This window comes from Somniosus microcephalus, chromosome 3, assembly GCF_052327205.1.
Source record: "Somniosus microcephalus isolate GS21.2 chromosome 3, FLI_Smic_1.0, whole genome shotgun sequence".
NCBI lineage: Eukaryota > Metazoa > Chordata > Chondrichthyes > Squaliformes > Somniosidae > Somniosus > Somniosus microcephalus.
This window is the reverse complement of record NC_140989.1, coordinates 351,549,247-351,570,558: the sequence shown is the minus strand read 5'-3', so window position 1 is coordinate 351,570,558 and position 21,312 is coordinate 351,549,247. Positions and strand designations below refer to the sequence as shown.

Sequence of the window (21,312 nt, the reverse complement as noted above, 5' to 3'; positions counted from 1 at the left end):
TTAAATGCTTTTACTTTAACACAGAGAAGTGGGTGGAGCTACAACACACAGCAGGCATTTCTTTTTCTTAACGGACAGATTTTCAGACAAAGGAATATTGTATCCTCTTAAACATTCCTAATCAGGAGAACATCCACACTCACACATTTTTATACAAACTGTAATTTCAGCATATGTCTAAGGTTCCTTTCATTCCTCTTGTTTTACTTGTCTCGGTACAGATGCTAATAACTTCCATGTTGGTAAAGCTTTAAGTTTATCTTTTCCTTCCTTTTTAAATCTGTGACTCAACAGCTTTCCCTAGTTTCCAAATCTCTGTTTGTTTGTTTGTTTTTTTGCTGGGCTTTCGAATTGGTTCGCCTGCAAATTAGATCTTTTTCCTTCTTTATCTCTCCCTTCTGTTTCAATTCCTTACATTATCTGTTGCCTCTTTATCTTTAGCTCCTCCCCACCAAGCCTTTGGCTCTCTGCACTGTTTCTTTTTATTTTCCAGGAGTCGGGTTATAGAATCCAGGTCCCTTGAGGATTCTTCTTCCACCCTCTTAGTCATAACTAACTGCTATGTTTAATGCTTAATTCACGGTATTGGTGAATTAGGTTTGTACGCTACGTTGTTCGCCCCTATAGCGTCACCTTAGTTAGTTTCTTGCTTTCTGTTAGTCACTTCGTTTTGTTAGACACACACCAACCCTTTAGTTCCGAGGTTTCGGTACTGTGGGGTCTGTAGCTCCCGGCGTCCTACTTGATCCTGGCCGTCACGTGGGACTACTGTCCTCTTAATTCAGGCTCAGGCTAGGTGCTGGGGACAGACCTCACCCTTGTCCGTTCTAACCTCTTTATGACCGTAGGGTTTTATCTCATTCACTCACCACGGTGCACCCATTCATTCAATTGTTGAGATTTCGCCGTCTCACGGGTAAAGAGGATTTCCCGCCTCCCGAAGTAGGGGTCTTTCCGCCCCTGTCGGTTTGCCGCCACACGGCTAAATGAGGATTTCCCACCTCCCGGGGTAGGGGTCTTTCCGCCCCTGTCGGTTTGCCGCCACACGGCTAAATGAGGATTTCCCGCCTCCCGGGGTAGGGGTCTTTACGCCCCTGTCGGTTTGCCGCCACACGGCTAAATGAGGATTTCCTGCCTCCTGGGGTAGGGGTCTTTCCGCCCCTGTCGGTTTGCCGCCACATGGCTAAATGAGGATTTCCTGCCTCCCGGGGTAGGGGTCTTTCCGCCCCTGTCGGTTTGCCGCCACACAGCTAAATGAGGATTTCCCGCCTCCCGGGGTAGGGGTCTTTCCGCCCCTGTCGGTTTGCCGCTATACGGCTTAGGGAACACCTTATCCCTATCTTTTTAACCGCCTTCAATTAAGGGTGTCTTCTTATAGTTCTTTTATACGTCAATTCTGACTCAACGTCTCGCCAGCGATTAACCCCTAATTTTACAGGTGGTAATTAAAACATACTCACCCATCCTAGGTTAACGCTGTCCGAGAGTCTGGTTCAGAACGCGTATCCCATCCTCGTCGCCAATTGATGTAAGCCCCCAAAGTGTGGACTAAGTGATATACAAAGTCGACTACACTGGCTTGTTGTAAGAAAGACAGACCCAATAATTGAAGTAAAAACGGTTTATTCAGGCCTGGGGAGCTATGGCTCTTGCGTCCCAACACAAGGCTCCAACTCCACCGAATCTCTTGAGGTTTACACAGTTATACACATATTCCGAGACCTCCTACTCCAGAGGTCCAATCGATTTAAAAGTCTATACATTAATCACTAACTAGGTGTGTCTAACTTCTACAAGGTAACCAATAACATAAGTTTCACTTTTCACTGCAGGGGCCTGTGGACCCTCTGATTTCTTGGAAATGAGTCATCAGGACATGTGATTTCTGAGAAGCGAGACCCTCTCTTGACCACTACTAAGTTTCGTTTTTCCAGAAAAAGGTTATGTCAGTGTCTCTTTTTGTAAGTTTCATCTCTCTAAACTGGTATGGTCACTTCTGCAATTAAACATACGAATAATTAGTACATTTCATCTTTAAACATTTTGCTGCGCAATTGCGTTCTACTAAACGTGCCCTGTTACGCTCATTTTTAAATCTTACTTCAGCGCAAACCTCCAGACTGCCTAGTCAGTCCTCGTGGCGTCCCCACTGGGGTAAGACCTGTTCCAAGGTTCTCCAGCATTGATCTTTGTTGGTTTCTGTACTTCATCAAATCCTTCATTAAAGACTTATTGGATTGTTTCTCCTGAGTCGACCTCAGTGATTTGGTTAGGAATACACCTATTCCTACATTGGTGACCCAACGACGCGAGGACGGGAATTCATCAAAACCTACATTGGTGACCCAACGACGTGAGGATGGGAATTCATCAAAACCTACATTGGTGACCCCGTATCCGTGAACGTTTTTCGCGGAAGAAACGCACAGCCTGAACCTCGTCTTCACAGAAGACGACCGACGTGCACAGCCGAATTCGTCCAACACCTACATTGGTGACCCCGTCTCCATGAACGTTTTTCATGGACGACGCGCACAGCCTGAACCTCGTCTCTGTGAACGCTTTCGCAGAAGAAGAGCACGGCGAACAACAACCGACGAACAACAACCGACGAACAACAACCGATGAACAACAACCGACGAATACCAATTACTACATTGGCGACCCCGCCTTAGCGAACGTATTCGCAAAGGAAGCGCAGCCTGGAGGTGAGCCCTTTTTCACGAACGTAACGCAGCCGGACCCCGATTTTTGTGAACGATTTTCACAAAAGAAGCACGCCATGGAAGCATCAGCCGTTTCGCTGTCGCTACCGCAATACAGGGAGCAGCAACCGCCCTCGTGCTTTCTTCAGGTAGAAGCCCCGTTCGATGCGGCGCAGACCATGCACCTGCTTACGGTCTCCATATTCAACATTTCTACTGCCACACGGATCGTCCGCCTCCACGACATCTCCCAACGCAACAGCAAGTATACATCCCTCCAAGCGCGGGTCCCGTAGGTTTTCGGGCCCACAAGATCGGAGCGCGCCCCCGTGGAGATGCCACGAGGACTCGCTCCTCACGAACCACGAGGACGCATCCCTAACGAATCACGAGGACGCATTCCTCACGAACCACAAGGACCTATCCCTCACGAACCACGAGGAAGCACTCCTCGTGACCCACGGGGACTCATCCCTCGCGAACCACGAGGACCCATCCCTCGCAAACCACTAGGACCCATTCCTTGCGAACCACGAGGACCCATCCCTCGCAAATCACGAGGACCCATCCCTCGTGAAACACGAAGACTCATTCCCCACCAACGACACACCAGCCCGTCAGCCTGCTGGTTGTGTTTTCTACCACTCTTTTCGGCGCAAAAGCGAAGCGTTGCCGCCCTCCCGGCAGTTTTCTACTTAAATCAACAAGAACTCGAACCATTGCCGCCCTCCCGGCAGTTTTTCCCCTCGACAAAAGCAACCATCTACTGACGCTGTGAACATCGACAACGGGTCCAACGGGCATTCCGCGGCCGCGATCGGCCACGCGAAAATTGCTGTCATCACCGATCACTGATCAACGCAGCAACTGTTAACTCGCTTCAGTAACACTATGGCACGCACTGTTCCGTGTGTTCCCGACTTCTACAGAGTTCGCTTGCCTGTCGGCGGATTCACACACCCGCCAAGACCCACGTTCCTTTCCTCCTGGATCACCCGTTCGGCGTTCCTGCAGATTTCGTCAGACTGGGGACTTTTTCCAACATCAACAGAGACATAGTCCACGCCTGCCCGGCTTGCAAGCCACCACGAGTTGGCCAGCATATTTCAACCTCGCCCGCCTGACCATCAGCCGCTCATCGTTGTTACGGCACACCAGGTACGATCGTCCGCCTCTATGACGCGGCCAGCTGTTTCGCCCCGGCGCCCGCTTTGAACCACGGGCCGCAGAGGTCACACATCTCCACGGTCTTTCGCATGGCTGAATGCGTTTTGTTCGTCATGACACCATGACACCACGGTCCTTCGCATGGCTGGATACGTTTTATCCGCCACAATGCACGCAAGGATCCGCTCACGACCAGCACCTTTAGACCTCGCCCGCCAAGACGAGACACCACGACCGCCGAGACCACCGGCCACCCATCGTCCTTTCGCCAACCAAGTACGACGCCCGCCAGACCCCCAGCCACCCAACAGTCTCCGTCTCGAGACTACAGGACTCGTTCATTAAAGCGAATTCTGGGGGGGCGTATGTAGCGGTACTACCGAGTTAATATACATAATTCTCTTTAACTTACCTGTACGGGGCGTTCCTCCTTTGGTAGCGTGGGCGACCGCAATGACGCGGGTAAACGCGACGACGCGGGCGAACGCAATGACGTCACATCGCACATCACGTGACGGCCCCAAGTGCAGGCGAATGCGATGATGTCACGACGCAAACGCGATGACGTCATCACTCAAGCCTCCGGACTGCCTGGTCAGTCCTCGTGGCGTCCCCACTGGGGTAAGACCTGTTCCAAGGTTCTCCTGCATTGATCTTTGTTGGTTTCTGTACTTCGTCAAATCCTTCATTAAAAACTTATTGGATTGTTTCTCCTGAGTCGACCTCAGTGATTTGGTTAGGAATACACCTATTCCTACAGGGCACCCATTTAATTCGGAAATTAGGAGGAATTTCTTCTCTCAAAGGGTCATGAATCTTTGGAATTCTCTTCCCCAGAGAGCTGTGTAGGCTGGGTCATTGAATATATTTAAGGTGGAGATAGACAGATTTTTGAATGGTAAGGGAGTGAAGGGTTACGGGGAGCGGGCAGGGAAGTGGAGTTGAGGCCAAGATCAGATCAGCCATGATCTTATTGATTGGCAGAGCAGGCTCGAGGGGCCAAATGACCTACTCCTGCTCCTACGTCTTATGTTCTCTCATTTCAACTTTGCACCCAGGAGGACGCTGTGATATGACATGACAGAGAGATGGCATGATGGGCATGAGGTGAGCAAAATGGATCTGGAGTTTAAGTCTGTGAGGCTGGAGGTCTGTTTGGAGGAGGTGGCAGAGTCCTGTGACCACCACCTTGGTGATGCAGAGCCCTCTAATACACTGCTCCTCGCTTAATTGAAGGTAGGAGAAGTGCTGTCGGAATACCCACGGAGGGTAAGGCATCCTGTTGAAAGCCCTGATGGCTCCTCCTCCTCCCTCTGGCCACACGTTCCAGTCTTTCTCGCTCCCTCTGCAGTAGACCCTGGAGGGCGAGGTCGACTGCCAGTACCGCCCCCATTAATGTAACCAAACGTAGCAGTTTGATATGTTGTCAGAATAAATGTAATGAATTTTTAGTAGCCACAACACTCCTGAAACTAAAGAACCTTTAAATGACTGAATTATACTGTTGCATAATCTCAAACTGATAAGGAAGCTGTGAAACTGCACTAACCTGACGGCTGTGACTCATAACTCATGATCCCTTTTAGTACCGCCCCTGGAGCCAGCATCCGCCTGCTTGGCGCCTCCTCTCCGTCGCTGTCGGGGCGAGGCGCTAAGGCAGGGGGCGACAATGAATTTGGCTGATCGGGCGCCCAGTGAGTGTTGCATGCTCACTGACGTCACGATCTGCCTGGTGTTGAGGTCCCCGGTGGTAATTGTTAGTGGTGGGGCCGGATTTGGCATGCGTTGCTGGATTCACCTCACCCTGGCGCTACTGCATCAGCGCCCCATTAGCACCCCCGCCAGGGAGGCGTTAACCGACTGAATTTTTCCCCCTAAGATTCTACGATTCTAAACCAAGATGGTATGTGACTCGGAGAGGAGGTTAGAGGTGATGGTAATCCTGTAATGTTGCTGCTCTTGTTCTTCTCAGTAGTATAGATTGCAGGGTTGACACATTAAGCTTGATGAGTTGTTGCAATGCATCCTGTAAACACTGCATACTGCAGCCACAGAGTGCCAGTGGTGGAGTGGGGGATATCAAATCCAGTGGCAGGGCTGCCGACCAAGCGGACTGCTCTGTCCTGGATTCTCAAACTTCTACCAGCCAGAGGAGCCATGAGTATTCCATCGCACTCTTGACCCGAGTCTCGTAGATGGTGAAAATCAGTAACACAACAAAGGTCACCATTCAACTACTTCTAAATATTAATACCAAATCCCTGGTTATAAGCTTCTAAGAAAGTTCTTTAAAATTATGAATGGTGGCATGGTTGATCCTTCCCTCGGGTCTCCTGCAATACAGTCTTATTGAAAATATTTAATTGTTTGAAATCAGGTTGGCATTTAACTTGAAATTGGGATTTTCTGTATGTGACATCCTAGTCAATGGCCAATCCGGCCCTTTGACAGTATTTCCTCAAATTCTAACTGAAGGGTGGAATTTAGGAAGGCTCCTGGTTAAGCAATGCTGCAATTTAAAAAATTCTCATCCTTCTTTTCAAATTCCTCCATGGCCTCAGCCCCTCCCTATCTCTGTAACCTCCTCCTGCCCTACAACCCTTCGAGGTAGCTCCAATTCTGGCCTCTTGAGCATCCCTGATTTTAATCGCTCCCCCATTGACGGCCGTCTCTTCAGCTGCCAAAGGCCCTAAGCTCTGGAATCTCTTCCCTAAACCTCTCCGCGCCTCTCTACCTCTTTCCTCCTTTAAGACGCTCCTTAAAACCTACCTCAACAGCCCTAATTTCCCCTTATGTGGCTCGGGTCAAATTTTGTTTGATAATCGCTCCTGTGAAGCACCTTGGGATGTTTTACCATGTTGAAGACGTTATATAAATGCAAGTTGTTGTTTATACCGCCCATAAGTGGGGTAGCTTTGAGACCTGCTCGCCCAACATCATGAGTAGCTGCACATGGGAAAGAATAGGGCCTGATTTAACATGGCGAGATAGTAGGTGGCATTGCTTCGTAAGTACTTAAAAGTTTGATTGACCTTGCCGATAAAAGGAGTTCCATTTCATCCCGTAGGCATCTTGCTGACCCATAGTTGGGGGAGGACACGCCCCTCCCCCAATGTGTCTTTCCAGGTTCTCCCACAGAAAGGCCAGAAATATCAGATGTGTACATTTACTGTTAGCCGCTCCTTTCCAAACTCTCGGAGACACCACTGCTGCTAACATGAACTGAACTAGTTTCCAATGTGACAACAGTTGGATGGAGAGGGGAGGCGAGGAGACAAGTCCTCCAAAGCCGCAGCTGCCAGTCAGAGAGTTTAGCGTGAGGCATTGGTCGTTCGGATAAATGATAAAAAAAAGACTAATAGATTTTTTAACAGAACACATTTCTCTGAGCAAAGCGTGGTAATAATCTTTTGAAGGGAATAATCTTCATCGTGATGGTGACCATTCTTCACTCCAAAGATGGGATCAGTGGTATTCAACACTGCAAATAAAGGGGAAACTGTTACTCGTCTGTCTGAAGACAATTATCATTTTAATCCCTTTTAATCCCATTTGTATGATTTGCTTCTGTTGAGCAAAGATGATATCATGATGACTGAGTGCCTCTGCCTTTTCCCTGTTCATTTTAGAGCCTGAAAAAAATCAACTCTAAAAGGGGCTGAGAGGATTAGGAGTTCTCAAATAAGTCAGCCACATCCAAAGGTACAGGTGATTTGCTGTATAACCCAGTAGTTGATATGGCTGTACAAGTGTTCCAGTTTCCTAAAGAGCTTATTCTTAATAAAAGACTTGCATTTATATAGCTCCTTTCACAACCTCAGCACATCCCACAGCACTTTGCAGTCAATTAAGTACTTTTGAAGTGTAGTCTCTGTTGCAATGTCGGAAACACGGCAGCCAATTTGCGCACAGCAAGCTCCCACAAACTGCAATGAGGTAAAGACCTGATCATCTATCTTTTGATGTTGGTTGAGGGATAAATATTGGCCGTGGTGAACTAACCCTGCTCTTCTTCAAAATAGTACCATGGGTTCTTTTATGTCCACCTGGGAGGGCAGATGGGGTCTCAATTTAACATCTCATCCCTCAGCGCTGCACTGAAGCGTCAGTCTAGATTTTTGTGCTCAAGTCTCTGAAGTGGGACTGGAAACCCACAGGTTTCTGACTTGGACGAGAGTGCTACCCACTGAGCCACGCAACAGAGGCTGCAGCTGAACAAATCTGCCCGCCACGCATTGATATGACGCTTGAGTGGTGTATCATTTGGCTACAAAGCCTTGATTGAAGGTACCTGACAGCGACCACATGGCCCAAAGGGCGCTGGCGAGGGGGTATGTAGTTATTCACCGCAGCAAGCCACTTCTCTGTGAATTGCTGATGAGTTAAAGCCAGCAAGTCCATCGGAGCTCAAGCACTGGAGTGGGGTCATAAACAGCCAGCAATGCACTGGCAGACTTTGTTTACTTGTGTGTCAGGCTTTCACACTGCAGTGGAATTTTCAGCCACTGAATAACTCTGAACAAGACCATATGTGCAGCGTTGTAGTGGCTGCTTAAGCTTTTAACTATGTGCCACCAAAATGCAATGAAGTAATAATCTCCGACTGAGAGGTGTGAAAAATAGTAGGCACATATCAGATCAAAACTTCCTAAAATTACATTTGGATTTGTAGAAACTATTAACAATTCATTAAATGTATTAGATGCGCGTAAATAATAGTACAAAAATTAAGATATTAAGTTATTTGAATACTTAAATAAGCACTTAAATTAAGATTTCTCATTTTTCAAGCTATGTAGGTTTGAGCAACTGTGGATGGTGCAGCTGGTTGATTGAGAGGGAATGTGCTGCCATCTTGTGGTCTGTGCAGGAATTGTTGAAACGTGTTTCCAACAGTGACAGACAACCCTGGGAGGGAACCTGTCTAAGACCCAGGCAATTATACTCAGCCACCATAATAGTTGTACTACACTTAACTGTCGCAATTACCTCAGAAAAGTAACATACAACAGAGCAAACCTATTTATTTATGTACTTGCTGATTGTTGGTGTTCTGCAGATGCTAAATCTCTGGGAAATTTTAAAGGTTGATATTGAAATATTGAACTGTAAGCTGAAACACAAGGAATAGCTATGAAGTACTATAGGTGTCTGCCTTGGCTCAGCCACAGCACTCTCGCCTCTGAGTCAGAAGGACATGGGCTGAAGTCTCACTCCAGAGATTTCAGCAGATAATCCAGGCTGACACCGTACGGAGGGAGTGCAGCACTGTCGGAGGTGCCATCTTGCGTGTGAGACATTAAACTGAGGCCCTTAAAAAAGACCCCGTGACACTACTTCGATGCGAGCAGTGGTCTCCCGGTGGTCCCGGCCAATGTTTATCCCTCAACCAAAATCACTTTAAAAAAAAAACAAACAGCTAGAGATTCGGCACGTTAGCTAAGGGCTTATCGTCCTGGCGCGGCGATTCCAACACCGCCCGCGAAATTCAGTCGGCATTTAGCGCCGGCGCTAACACTTAGCGCCTGGCCCTCTAACGCCGCTCAGACCGTGACGTCAAAGAGTGAGCAACGCCCCGTTAGTGTCCCAAATGCGAAATTCAGTCGCTTCCCCTGACTTACCACCTGGTGCTGAGAAAGACAGAAACAGCAGGCGTTGATATCTGGGATTGCCGCTCCCGAAGCGCTATTTAAAGGGATCACTTACCGGGTCATTGGGAGGTCAGATTCATCGCTGGCTTGTCGGATAGCGTTTTGACTGCATTCACATTTTCTTCATTTTTGCTTAGTTGCTGCTCTAACAGTTTCTTCACTTGTATTACTCTGAACATTTCCACCTCCTCGTTTCTCTCATTTATGGGGGCTGTGCTGGCACTCCACCTCGCCCCCCCCCCAGCAACTACGTCGGAGGCAACGGATGCAGAGACAGAGACTGCCAACTGTGGCCAGAGGTAAGAGGAGGACAACAGACCTCGCAACAGGAGGCCTTACCATCCCAGGGTTTTCCAGGAGCACTTCTCCTACATTCATCTCTCAGAGGAGCAGTGCCTTAGAAGGCTCCGCTTCAGCGAGGAGGTGGTCACAGAGCTCTGCCACCTCCTGCAGCCAGACCTCCAGCCTCAGCTCTGGACCAGGATGTCTCTCTCAGTGAAAGTGAAGGTCACAGTCACTCTCAATTTTTACGCCAGCGGCTCCTTCCAGGCTTCAACAGGGGATATTGCAAACATTTCACAGTTCGCCGTCCATTGCTGCATCGGGGAGGTAACAGATGCTCTGTACAGAAGGAGAAGGGAGTGCACCTCATTCCCCATGACCAGAGAGAAACATAGAAGATAGGAGCAGGAGTAGGCCATTCGGCCCCTCGAGCCCGCGCCGCCATTTAATGAGATCATGGCTCATCATCCAAATTCAGTACCCTGTCCCTGCTTTCTCCCCATATCCCTTGATCCCTTTAGCCTCAAGAAATATATCCAACTCCTTCTTGAATATATTTAATGAATTGGCCTCAACTGCCCTGTGTGGCAGAGAATTCCACAGGTTCACCACTCTCTGGGTGAAGAAATTCCTCCTCATCTCAGTCCGAAATGGCTTACCCCTTACCCTTAGACTGTGACCCCTGGTTCTGGACTCCCCCGCCATCGGGAACATCTTTCCTGCATCTAGTCTGTTTAGTCCTGTTAGAATTTTATGTTTCAATGAGATCCCCTCTCATTTTTCTAAACTCTAGCGAATATAAGCTTAATCGACCCAATCTCTCCTCATACGTCATTCCTGCCATCCCAGGTATCAGTCTGGTGAATCTTCGCTGCACTCTCTCCATGGCAAGAACATCCTTCCTCAGATAAGGCGACCAAAACTGCACACAATACTCAAGGTGTGGTCTCACCAAGGCCCTGTACAACTGCAGCAAGACTTCCTTGCTCCTGTACTCAAATCCTCTTGCTATGAAAGCCAACATACCATTTGCCTTCTTAACCGCCTGCTGCACCTGCATGCTTACCTTCAGCGACTGATGCACAAGGACACCCAGGTCTCGTTGCACTTCCCCTTTTCCCAATCTATTGCCGTTCAGATAATAATCTGTCTTCCTGTTTTTGCCACCGAAGTGGATAACCTTGCATTTATCCACATTATACTGCATTTGCCATGCATCTGCCCAATCACCCAACCTGTCCAAATCATACTGGAGTTTCTCTGCATCCTCCTCACAGCACACACGCCCACCCAGCTTTGTGTCGTCTGCAAACTTGGAGATATTACATCTAGTTCCCTCGTCTAGATTATTTATATATATTGTGAATAGCTGGGGGTCCTAGGACCGATCCCTGCGGTACCCCACTAGTCACTGCCTGCCACTCGGAAAAAGACCCATTTATTCCAACTCTTTGCTTCCTGTCTGCCAACCAGTTCTCTATCCAAGACAGTACCTTACCCCCAATCCCATATGCTTTAACTTTACACGCTAATCTCTTATGCGGGACCTTATCGAAAGCCTTCTGAAAGTCCAAATACACCACATCCACTGGTTCTCCCTTATCTATTCTACCAGTTACATCCTCAAAAAATTCGAGATTAGTCAAGCATGATTTACCTTTTGTAAATCCATGTTGACTTTGTCCGATCCTGTCACTGTTTTCCAAGTGCGCTGCTATTACTTCTTTTATAATGGACTCTAGCATTTTCCCCACTACCGATGTCAGGCTTACCGGTCTATAATTCCCTGTTTTCTCGCTACTACCCTTCTTAAATAGTGGGGTTACATTAGCTACCCTCCAATCCATGGGAACTGTTCCAGAGTCTATAGAATTTTGGAAGATGACCAGCAATGCATCTACTGTTTCTAGGGCCACTTCCTTAAGTACCCTAGGATGTAGATTATCAGACCCTGGGGATTTATCAGCCTTCAATCCCATCAATTCCCCTAACACCATTTCCCTACAATTCCTCCCTTTCATCAGACCCTATGTACCCCGACATCTCTGGGAGGTTATTTGTGTCCTCCTTTGTGAAGACAGAACCAAAATATGTATTTAATTGGACTGCCATTTCTTTGTTCCCCATTATAAATTCCCCTGATTCTGACTGCAAGGGGCCTACACTTGACTTCACCAATCTTTTTCTCTTCACATATCTATAGAAGCTTTTACAGTCAGTTTTTATGTTCCCTGCAAGCTTACTCTCATAATCTATTTTCCCCCTCTTAATTAATCCTTTTGTCCTCCTTTGCTGAATCCTAAACTGCTCCCAATCCTCAGGTTTGCTGCTTTTCATGACCAAATTATATGTCCTCTCCTTGGATCTTATGCTATCCCTAATTTCCCTTGTTAGCCACGGTTGAGTCACCTTTTTTGTTTTATTTTTATGCCAAACAGGGATGAACAAATTCTGTAGTTCATCCATGCGATCTTTAAATGTTTGCCATTGCCTATCCACCGTCAACCCTTTAAGTAACATTCCCCAATCCATCCTAACCAACTTGTGCCTCATACCATCGTAGTTTCCTTTATTTCAATTCAGGACCCTAGGCCTAGAAATTCATTATAGCCACTTTTGGGGCGGTAAAGTCGGGCGGCCGCTAAAGTTTGCGCCCGGCGCAAATTCGAGGCCACTTCGCTGATATTCATTAGCTTCGCCCTAAGAGTTTGCTCGAGCGCTAAAACTGGCGATGCACGGCTCTCTTTAGGCGCTAAGCCGGCGGCCCGGGCGCTAACACCGGAAGGTGGGCGCAGGGCAGCTGCGGCGAGCTGCTGATTGACGGCAGACACTCTGGCTCCGGTGAGCTCTTAAAGGGGGAGGGTGGATTTGTTTTTTTGAAAGGCCGAGACTGCTGTATTTGTGTTGTTGGGGAGTCCTCCCCCTCCTCCTCCTCCTCCTCCTCCTCCATCATCTCCATCATCATCTTTGTCTCTCACAAAGTGTTGCAAAACGGCTGCCTTTTCTACTGCAGGAGTGCCCTTTAATTTGCGCTCCCCGCGGCCCACCTCGGTTGTGTACCGTTCCGCTTCACAGTCGTTCGGGCTGCCAGCACACAATGGGGCGGCGCGAGTGAAGTTCCGGTTCCGGGCGCACAAAGGGCGTTGCACGACGAAATGACATCAAAGACTTTGCGCCGGCGCTAAATGTCTACTGAAGTTAGCGCTCGAGATCTGCTCCTCCTAAGGCATTAACGGCTGGCGCAGCCAACTGAATTTCTAGGCCCTAGTCTCTGAGTCAACTACTTCACTCTCCATCTTAATGAAGAATTCTATCATATTATGATCGTTCCCACCAAGGGGGCTCGCACAACAAGATTGCTAATTAATCCTTTCTCATTACATAATACCCAGTCTAAGATGGCCTGATCTCTGGTTGGTTCCTTGACATATTGGTCCAGGAAACCATCCCATATACACTCTCGGAATTCCTTCTCCACAGTATTGTTACTAATTTGGTTACCCAATCTATATGTAGATTAAAGTCACCCATGATAACTGCTGTGCCCTTATTGCACGTGTCTCTAATTTCCTGTTTAATACCATCCCCAACCTCCCCATTACTGATTTGGGGGTCTGTATACAACTCCCACTAACGTTTTCTGCCCCTTGGTATTTCTCAGCTCTGCCCATACAGGAAGCAGGATGAACGCTCATGTGGCTTTGCAAGGATAGCGGGCTGCCCCATGCTTCATGGTGCCATTGACTGCACACACGTGGCATTGCGAGCACCGCATCACAATGCAGAGGTCATCCGTAACCGCAAAGGCTACCACTCTCTGAACGTTCAGTTGGTGTGCGACCACAGACAGCTCATCCTAGCCATCGATGCCCGCTATCCTGGCAGCAGCCACGATGCATTCATCCTGCGACAGAACGGTGTCCCAGCACTGTTCCACCCACCACATGAAGCTCACGGCTGGCAGCTTGGAGACAAGGGTTATCCACTCGCCACCTGGCTGATGACACCCCTCGGCAACCCCAACACTCCTGCTCAGCATGCATACAATGAGAGCCATAGCACCACCAGGAGCCTGATCGAACAGACTATCGGCGTGCTAAAGCAACGGTTCCGCTGCCTTGACCGCTCTGGAGGAGCCCTGCAGTACTCCCCTGATCGAGTCTCCGTTTTCATCGTTGTGTGCTGCATGCTGCACAACCTGGCCATTCTGAGGGCCCAGCCATTGCCACCAGGGATTGCAGGTCCACCTCAGGAGGAGGAGGAGGGAGAGGAGGAGGAGGATAAAGAGGAGGAGCAGCAGCAGCAATGGCAGAGGCAGGCACTCAATCTTGCTTCTGCAAGGGCCATGTGTGAGCGCCTCATTAGACAGTGCTTCCAATAAATGATATATCATATCAATCAAATCAAATCAAATCAAATCAACTTTTATTGTCATTGTTAGTGCACAAGTGCAGTACAACGAAATGTAGGCTTACGGCTCCTGAGAGTGTACATTTAGATTAAGACATTTAAACATTCAACATACTTTTGGCTTGTAATACATTAACATAAGCATAACCATAATAAAGTGCATTGGCAGATGTGCAGGCTTTAGAGTTTATTTGTGGAGTTCAGTAGGATGACAGCCCTGGGAAAGAAGCTGTTCCTAAATCTGGTCGTACGGGTGCGAATGCATCTGTAGCATCTCCCAGATGGCAGGAGGGCGATCAGACTGTGGCTGGGGTGGGTAGGGTCTTTGATGATGGACCGTGACCTCCGTAAACAGCGTTTCTGGTATATGTGCTCTGTGGTCGGTAGCCGGGTGCCGGTAATGCGTTGGGCAGTTTTGACTACCCGCTGCAGGGCTTTCTGGTCATAGTAGCTACAGCTGCCATACCATACTGTGATACAGTTTGTCAGGATGCTCTCTATTGTGCAGCGGTAAAAGTTAGAGAGGATCAGGGGTGACAGGTTACATCCCACATGGCCTTTGCGCAGAACAACCACACCATTACAGCCAGCTCGCAGACCCTACCACCGGGCAAAGGTCAAATGAGAAACATCACAAAATGTGCAACATCAAATTAACAATTTATTATCGAACACAACTCTCTCTTAAGAAACACAACCATTTATCGACAAACACAACTCTTTCTTATCAAACTGAACTATTTGTTACCAAACACACATATTTATTTACAAGCATAACTATTTGTTCACAAACACAATATATTTACAAACTCATCAATTTATTAACACACACTACCCCCATTTGCTACTAAAGTATTTTTTACTCCTCCTTCTTCAATGATTTCACTCCAGTTCCCCCCTCCCGACCCTACTCCTCCATAATGTGGCCGCAGTGGCTGCAGCAAGGTTGATGGAAGGCTGCTGAGTCTAGGAGCCAGAGACTGCAGATGGCCTTGCAGGACACCCTCGACCAGCCTGGAGGGCCCGGCTGCAGACTGCACCAACTCTGCATGGGCGGCAGCAGACAAGGATGGCTGGGTTACAGGCTGCGACAAGTGCAATGGTGAGTGGCAGTGGTGGGAGCAGGAACGCTGTCATCCTGAGAGAGGACAGCACCTTCCTGCTCGACCGACACTGCCACTCCCCCAGGGCAGAACATCAGCATCCAGAGCAATCTGCTTGAACAAAGATTGCTGGCCTGCTGTGGCACGGTGAGATCCCCGGTGGACTGTGGGTGACCCAGCGAGGATGGCAGCAGTCAGTGCTTGTGTGGCATCAACCTGAGACTGCATGAGAGCAGTCTGCGATTGGATACCAGCAATCACTGACTCCAGTACAACACTAAGCCATTGCGTTGCTTCGCCCTGTGCTGCAATAGCTGCTGCCACCTCACCCATGACACGCGGCATGAGGTCTGGGTCCCCACGAGCTCTCTGCGAGCCGACCATCTTTTGCAAGCTGCTAAGGATGGGCTCGATGGTGTGAGCAGAGCTGAGTGCAATGCTGGAGGCGGACTCCTCCACGCTCCTTGCCAGTGCATCCATGCTCTCGGGCACCCTTGCCATTGCACCCATTAGCTCGGTGTGCATGCTCATCACCTGTGTGGTCAACGCCTCCACATCGAGGTCCTCATCTGAGTCCTGTGCAGCAGAACTCACGCGCGAACTCGCCCTCTGGGGAGATGGCCCCCGAGCTTCCCTTTCCCCGTGCCGTTACTGCAGCCCGCTGGGGCCCAGAGCTTCGCCTACATCAGACCCATGCATTAGGCTCCCTTCCAGTGACTGCGTCATCCCATTATTGGACCTAGTGCCTTCGGGAGACACAGGCAGTGAGGCTTTGGCTTGCTCGTCCTCCTCCTCTCCCGTGTTGCTGCCACTGGGAGGCTGAGGGACAGGCTGGTCAGCTGGTGGCTGATTATCTGAAAGCATTAAGGCACAAGAGTGGGTTTAAGGTCAAGGGAGTGGGGCAGGAAGGGAGCAAGGAATGGAGACAATATACTTAGATGGAAAGTGGGAAGGGCTTGTGTTGTGAGGGGGAAGTGGTATGAGAGAAGAGGGAGTGGTGATGAACATACCATTGTTGTCCCCGAGGGAGTCGACGTCTCCGACGGCCACAGCGCCCACCACCTGGGCGGCAATGATGCGGCCCACTCACTCCTCCAGGTCTATAAGGGGCTGCAGCTCTGCCTCACCTCCTCCCATTTGTAGCTGCTCCCTCCTGTTGTGAGCAATCTTCCAAGAAAAAGGACAGCGTGTGAGTGAGTGTGCCTCCCATAGTTGAATAGCTGTTAATGTATGCAAGCCGTGAGATGTGGATGTGACTTTTAGCAGGTGGGCATAGTTGGTGGGTGAGCGTTGTGGATGTGGCGGTTTATGCAGTGTGTGCACAGAGTGAGGTTGAGATGATGGGATGTAGATGTTTTTGAAGCATGTACTCACCCTGACCACCCGGGTGAGGTCACTGAATTTCTTCCGGCACTGGGTGGGGGTTCTGTGGTCCACACTTCTGGCTAACACGTGCTGGGCGGCCTCCCTCCACATCCTCCTCAAGGCCTGTGGCAATGGCCTCCTGCCAGGAAGAGCACTGCCTGTCGGTGCTCCACGGCTGTGACCAGAACCTCCAAAGCGTGGTTGCTGAACCGGCGAGCTCTCTCTCTGGGCCTCTGATCAGCCATGACTTCTTTGAGTGAAGGCTTGCAGCTCCCTGCAGGCCCAGTTCACAGGCAGCATTGATCAGAGTGAGGCTGTGCAGCATGATTAAACCTCCCCTTTAAGAACTGGAAGGTGCCAGTCAGTCTGAGGACTCTCTAAATGACAGCACCGGAACTTGAGTAGTGCTCTGAAGGTAGCGCCCCGTTCTGCGACTATAGCGCCCTAAGATAGTGTGTAGCGCTTGATTTAGCGCTCTACTTCCCTCTTGGGGGCGCTAAAGCTCAATTTTGTGGCCACCGGCGCTAATTAGTGCCCCAAAATGGTCGATACCGAAGTTTCCCCCCAAATTGGTTGGTCGTTTATCTGTTTGCTATTTGTGGGTAAATTGTTTCCTACATTACAAGAGTGACTGCGCTTTCCACCATCTACAAGGCACAAGTAAGGAGTGTGATGGAATACTCTCCACTTGCCTGGATGAGTGCAGCTCCAACAACACTCAAGAAGCTCGACACCATCCAGGTCAAAGCTGCCCATTTGATTGGCACCCCATCCACCACCTTAAACATTCACTCCCTCCCCCACCGGCGCACCGTGGCTGCAGTGTGTACCATCTACAAGATGCACTGCAGCAACTCGCCAAGGCTTTTTCAGCAGCACCTCCCAAACCTGCGACCTCTTCCACCTAGAAGGACAAGGGCAGCAGGCGCATGGGAACACCACCACCTCCAAGTTCCCCTCCAAGTCACACACTATCCTGACTTGGAAATATCTCACTGTTCCTTCATCGTCGCTGGGTCAAAATCCTGGAACTCCCTCCCTAACAGCACTGTGGGAGTAACTTCACCACACGGACTGCAGCGGTTCAAGAAGGCGGCTCACCACCACCTTCTCGAGGGCAACTAGGGATGGGCAATAAATGCTGGGCCTTGCCTTAATTGGCTGTGAAGCATTTTGTGGTCTGAAAGGCTTCATATAAATGCAAGTTATTTCTTCACTGTTAGCAAATCCATTTTAATATTTATATAATCTACCTCGAGTATGTATCACTCTTTGAAAAGCTAAGACTAGCACAGGTGGGCTGAATGACCGCTTGTAATTCCTATGATTCATTGATAAATATTTATATTTAAACTTGCACAAAGGGTATACGTTTTAATGGCTTGTTTTCTTTCCACCTCCCTTTCCCAGGTAATGCAAGACAAGATTATTTGTCTCCCTAAACGGAACTCGCCCCACAACTTGCGCCCTGTTCAAAATCAAACTCTGGTCAACATTTCCTCCAGTGAATTTGTCACGCGGGCGCCATTGCCATTATCACACCCGTCCTCTGGTCCATCTGATGAAATGAAAGGTCTGAAAACAAACCTTGACCTTCAACAATACAGCTTTATAAACCAAATGTGCTATGAGCGTGCGCTGCACTGGTACGCCAAGTATTTCCCCTACCTGGTCCTGATACACACGCTCATCTTCATGCTCTGCAGCAACTTTTGGTTTAAATTTCCCGGATCCAGCTCGAAAATCGAACACTTCATCTCCATCCTGGGGAAGTGCTTTGACTCGCCCTGGACCACCCGCGCCCTGTCCGAGGTTTCCGGTGAAAATGCCGAGGAGAAGGACACCAACAGCAGCTGCCAGAAGAACAACCTGGTCAAAGTGGCGCCCGGCTTGTCCGCTTCGGAAGGCAACCTGGTGAAAACGCAGTCCTTGCGGTCCATCCCCGAGAAGATCGTGGTGGAGAAGCCGACCGTGAGCGCCCTGGACAAAAAGGAAGGCGAACAGGCCAAAGCACTGTTTGAGAAAGTCAAAAAATTCAGGCTGCACGTCGAGGAAGGAGACCTTCTATATTCCATGTACGTGCGTCAAACTATCATCAAAGTCATTAAGTTCATTTTCATCATCGCATATAACAGTATCCTGGTCTCCAAAGTCAACTTCACCGTGGATTGTGAGGTCAACATTCAGGAGATGACCGGCTACTGTAAGTTTTCCTGCAATCACACTATGGCTCACCTGTTCTCCAAGCTGTCCATTTGCTATTTATGTTTTGTCAGTGTCTATGGCTTGACATGCCTTTACACGCTGTACTGGCTGTTCTACCGTTCCCTTAAGGAGTACTCCTTTGAGTATGTGCGGCTAGAGACTGGGATCGATGACATTCCAGATGTCAAGAACGACTTTGCCTTCATGCTGCACCTGATCGACCAGTACGACCCTTTGTACTCCAAGAGGTTCGCCGTGTTCCTGTCGGAGGTCAGCGAGAATAAGCTGAAGCAGTTGAACCTGAACAACGAGTGGACGCCGGATAAGCTGCGACAGAGGCTGCAAACCAACGGCCAGAACCGGCTGGAGTTGCAGCTGTTCATGCTCTCGGGGTTACCAGATACCGTGTTTGAACTGACGGAACTGCAGTCTCTAAAACTGGAGATAATCAACAATGTCACCATACCAGCGACCATCGTGCAGCTTGAGGACCTCCAGGAGTTGTCTCTGTACCAATGCTCAGTCAAGATCCACAGTGCTGCCCTGGCATTCCTGAAGGAAAATCTCAAGGTTTTACGAGTCAAGTTCGACGACATTCGGGAGCTCCCACATTGGATGTACGGGCTGAAGAGTTTGGAAGAGTTGCATCTTCAAGGCTCTTTGAGTCCTGACCTTTCTAAGAACATTACATTGGAATCCTTGCGGGAACTCAAAGGTCTCAAGGTTCTTTACATTAAGAGTAACTTGACCAAAATCCCACCTCCAATCGTTGAAACCTCAAGTCACCTCCAAACGCTGTGCATTCAGAATGATGGCACCAAGTTAGTGATGCTCAATAGCTTGAAGAAAATGGTCAACCTAACCGAGCTTGAGCTCATTCACTGCGACCTGGAGCGAATACCTCACGCCGTGTTCAGCCTGCTCAATCTGCAAGAACTTGACCTGAAGGAAAACAATCTGAAATCGGTCGAGGAAATTATCAGCTTCCAACATTGCCGCAAACTCACTTGCCTCAAGATGTGGCACAACAGTATAACTTACATCCCGGAACACATCAAAAAGTTATCGAGCCTGGAACGCCTTTACTTTAACCACAACAAGATCGAGGTTTTGCCTTCGCACCTTTTCCTGTGCAACAAATTGAGGTCTTTGGACTTGGGCCACAACGACATCCGCTTCATCCCGCCCGAGATCGGCGTCCTGCAAAGCCTGCAGGACTTCTGCATCACCGGCAACAAAGTGGAGAGCTTGCCAGACGAGCTGTACTTTTGCAAAAAGCTGAAGACGCTCAAGATCGGAAAGAACAACCTGTCGGTGCTGTCCCCCAAAATTGGCAACTTGGCGCTTCTCGCGCTGCTGGAACTGAAGGGCAATCATTTCGATGCACTGCCGCCAGAGCTGGGTGCCTGCCGCTCGCTGAAGCGAAGTGGGCTGATTGTGGAGGACACCTTGTTTGACATGCTGCCTTCCGAAGTCAGGGAACAAATGAAAACGGAATAGATAGAGTATTGTCACAGGGCAATTCTAAATTTCAGCCATAATAATGTTACCACTTTTAAGGTCACCTGACCTGGCTGTGTTTCTCTTTCCTTGTTTTGTTTGTTTTGCTTTTAACTGTGTATAACTCGAGAGTTACTGCCAACATTTTTACATTAACCTTGTATTTTATAATCCATTTTTTTTGGAGCTGTGCCGTGTGAAAGAACAGACGGACTTGGTCATGATTCAGTGATTAGTGTCTTGCCTCTGTTATCGTTACAAATCTCAATTTAACTGTGCTACAACAATTCTGGATTAGTGCCAGGGAAACTTAGCAGAGCAGACCATTGCCTTTATGCTCTGATACGACTGACAGAAATCTCTGCGTGAAGCTACGACCAGCCTTTTTAAAATATATAAAAAAACTATCTATAAAATCAGAACTCTGATCTCAGTAAACGGGGGTCAGGCAAGACGGTGGTTCTTTCCAAATTTATTTATTTAACAAAACAAAAAATCAATTGAAATAAAAATGTGCCTTTTTTTGAAGGGTGTTATTACCCGAAACTGCTGCACAAGCAGGTATAACACGCCACTACGCTGAGCAAAGGATACCACAAACTGATTTAAATGCTCATTGCTTATCATTTATTCAATGCAACGTACTAGCAGGGAAACTAGCTTTTTGCACTAAAGCATAGACACAGAAGGATTGTGTAACCCAACATGAGCTAGTGCCGGCTGAAGGGACACTGGGTGGGGGAGAGATCTAGGGGGTGGGGGGAGGAAGGGACCATTATGCCTCGATGTTACTTATTTAGAACATACCTATATTTGGAGGCTGCAGTGGAACTAAGGCTAAGAATGTAGCTGGGAACTACATATATACAGTGTATAGGGCAGTGGACAACTACGACTGAGTTACAATGTAGAATGTTGATATAG

General features: G+C 48.7%; 1 protein-coding gene across 1 annotated transcript in view; it reads left to right on the top strand.

Moving 5' to 3' along the window:
- Window positions 1-21,124, top strand: part of LOC147122346 (volume-regulated anion channel subunit LRRC8C-like) — a 71,388-nt gene extending 50,264 nt beyond the window's left edge. Inside the window, exon 4 of the mRNA XM_085983398.1 lies at window positions 18,094-21,124. Coding sequence (XP_085839524.1) covers window positions 18,094-20,388 — 2,295 coding nt within the window. The 3' untranslated portion in view covers window positions 20,389-21,124. The remainder of the gene's footprint in view (window positions 1-18,093) is intronic.
- The last annotated feature ends 188 nt before the right edge of the window (window positions 21,125-21,312 follow it).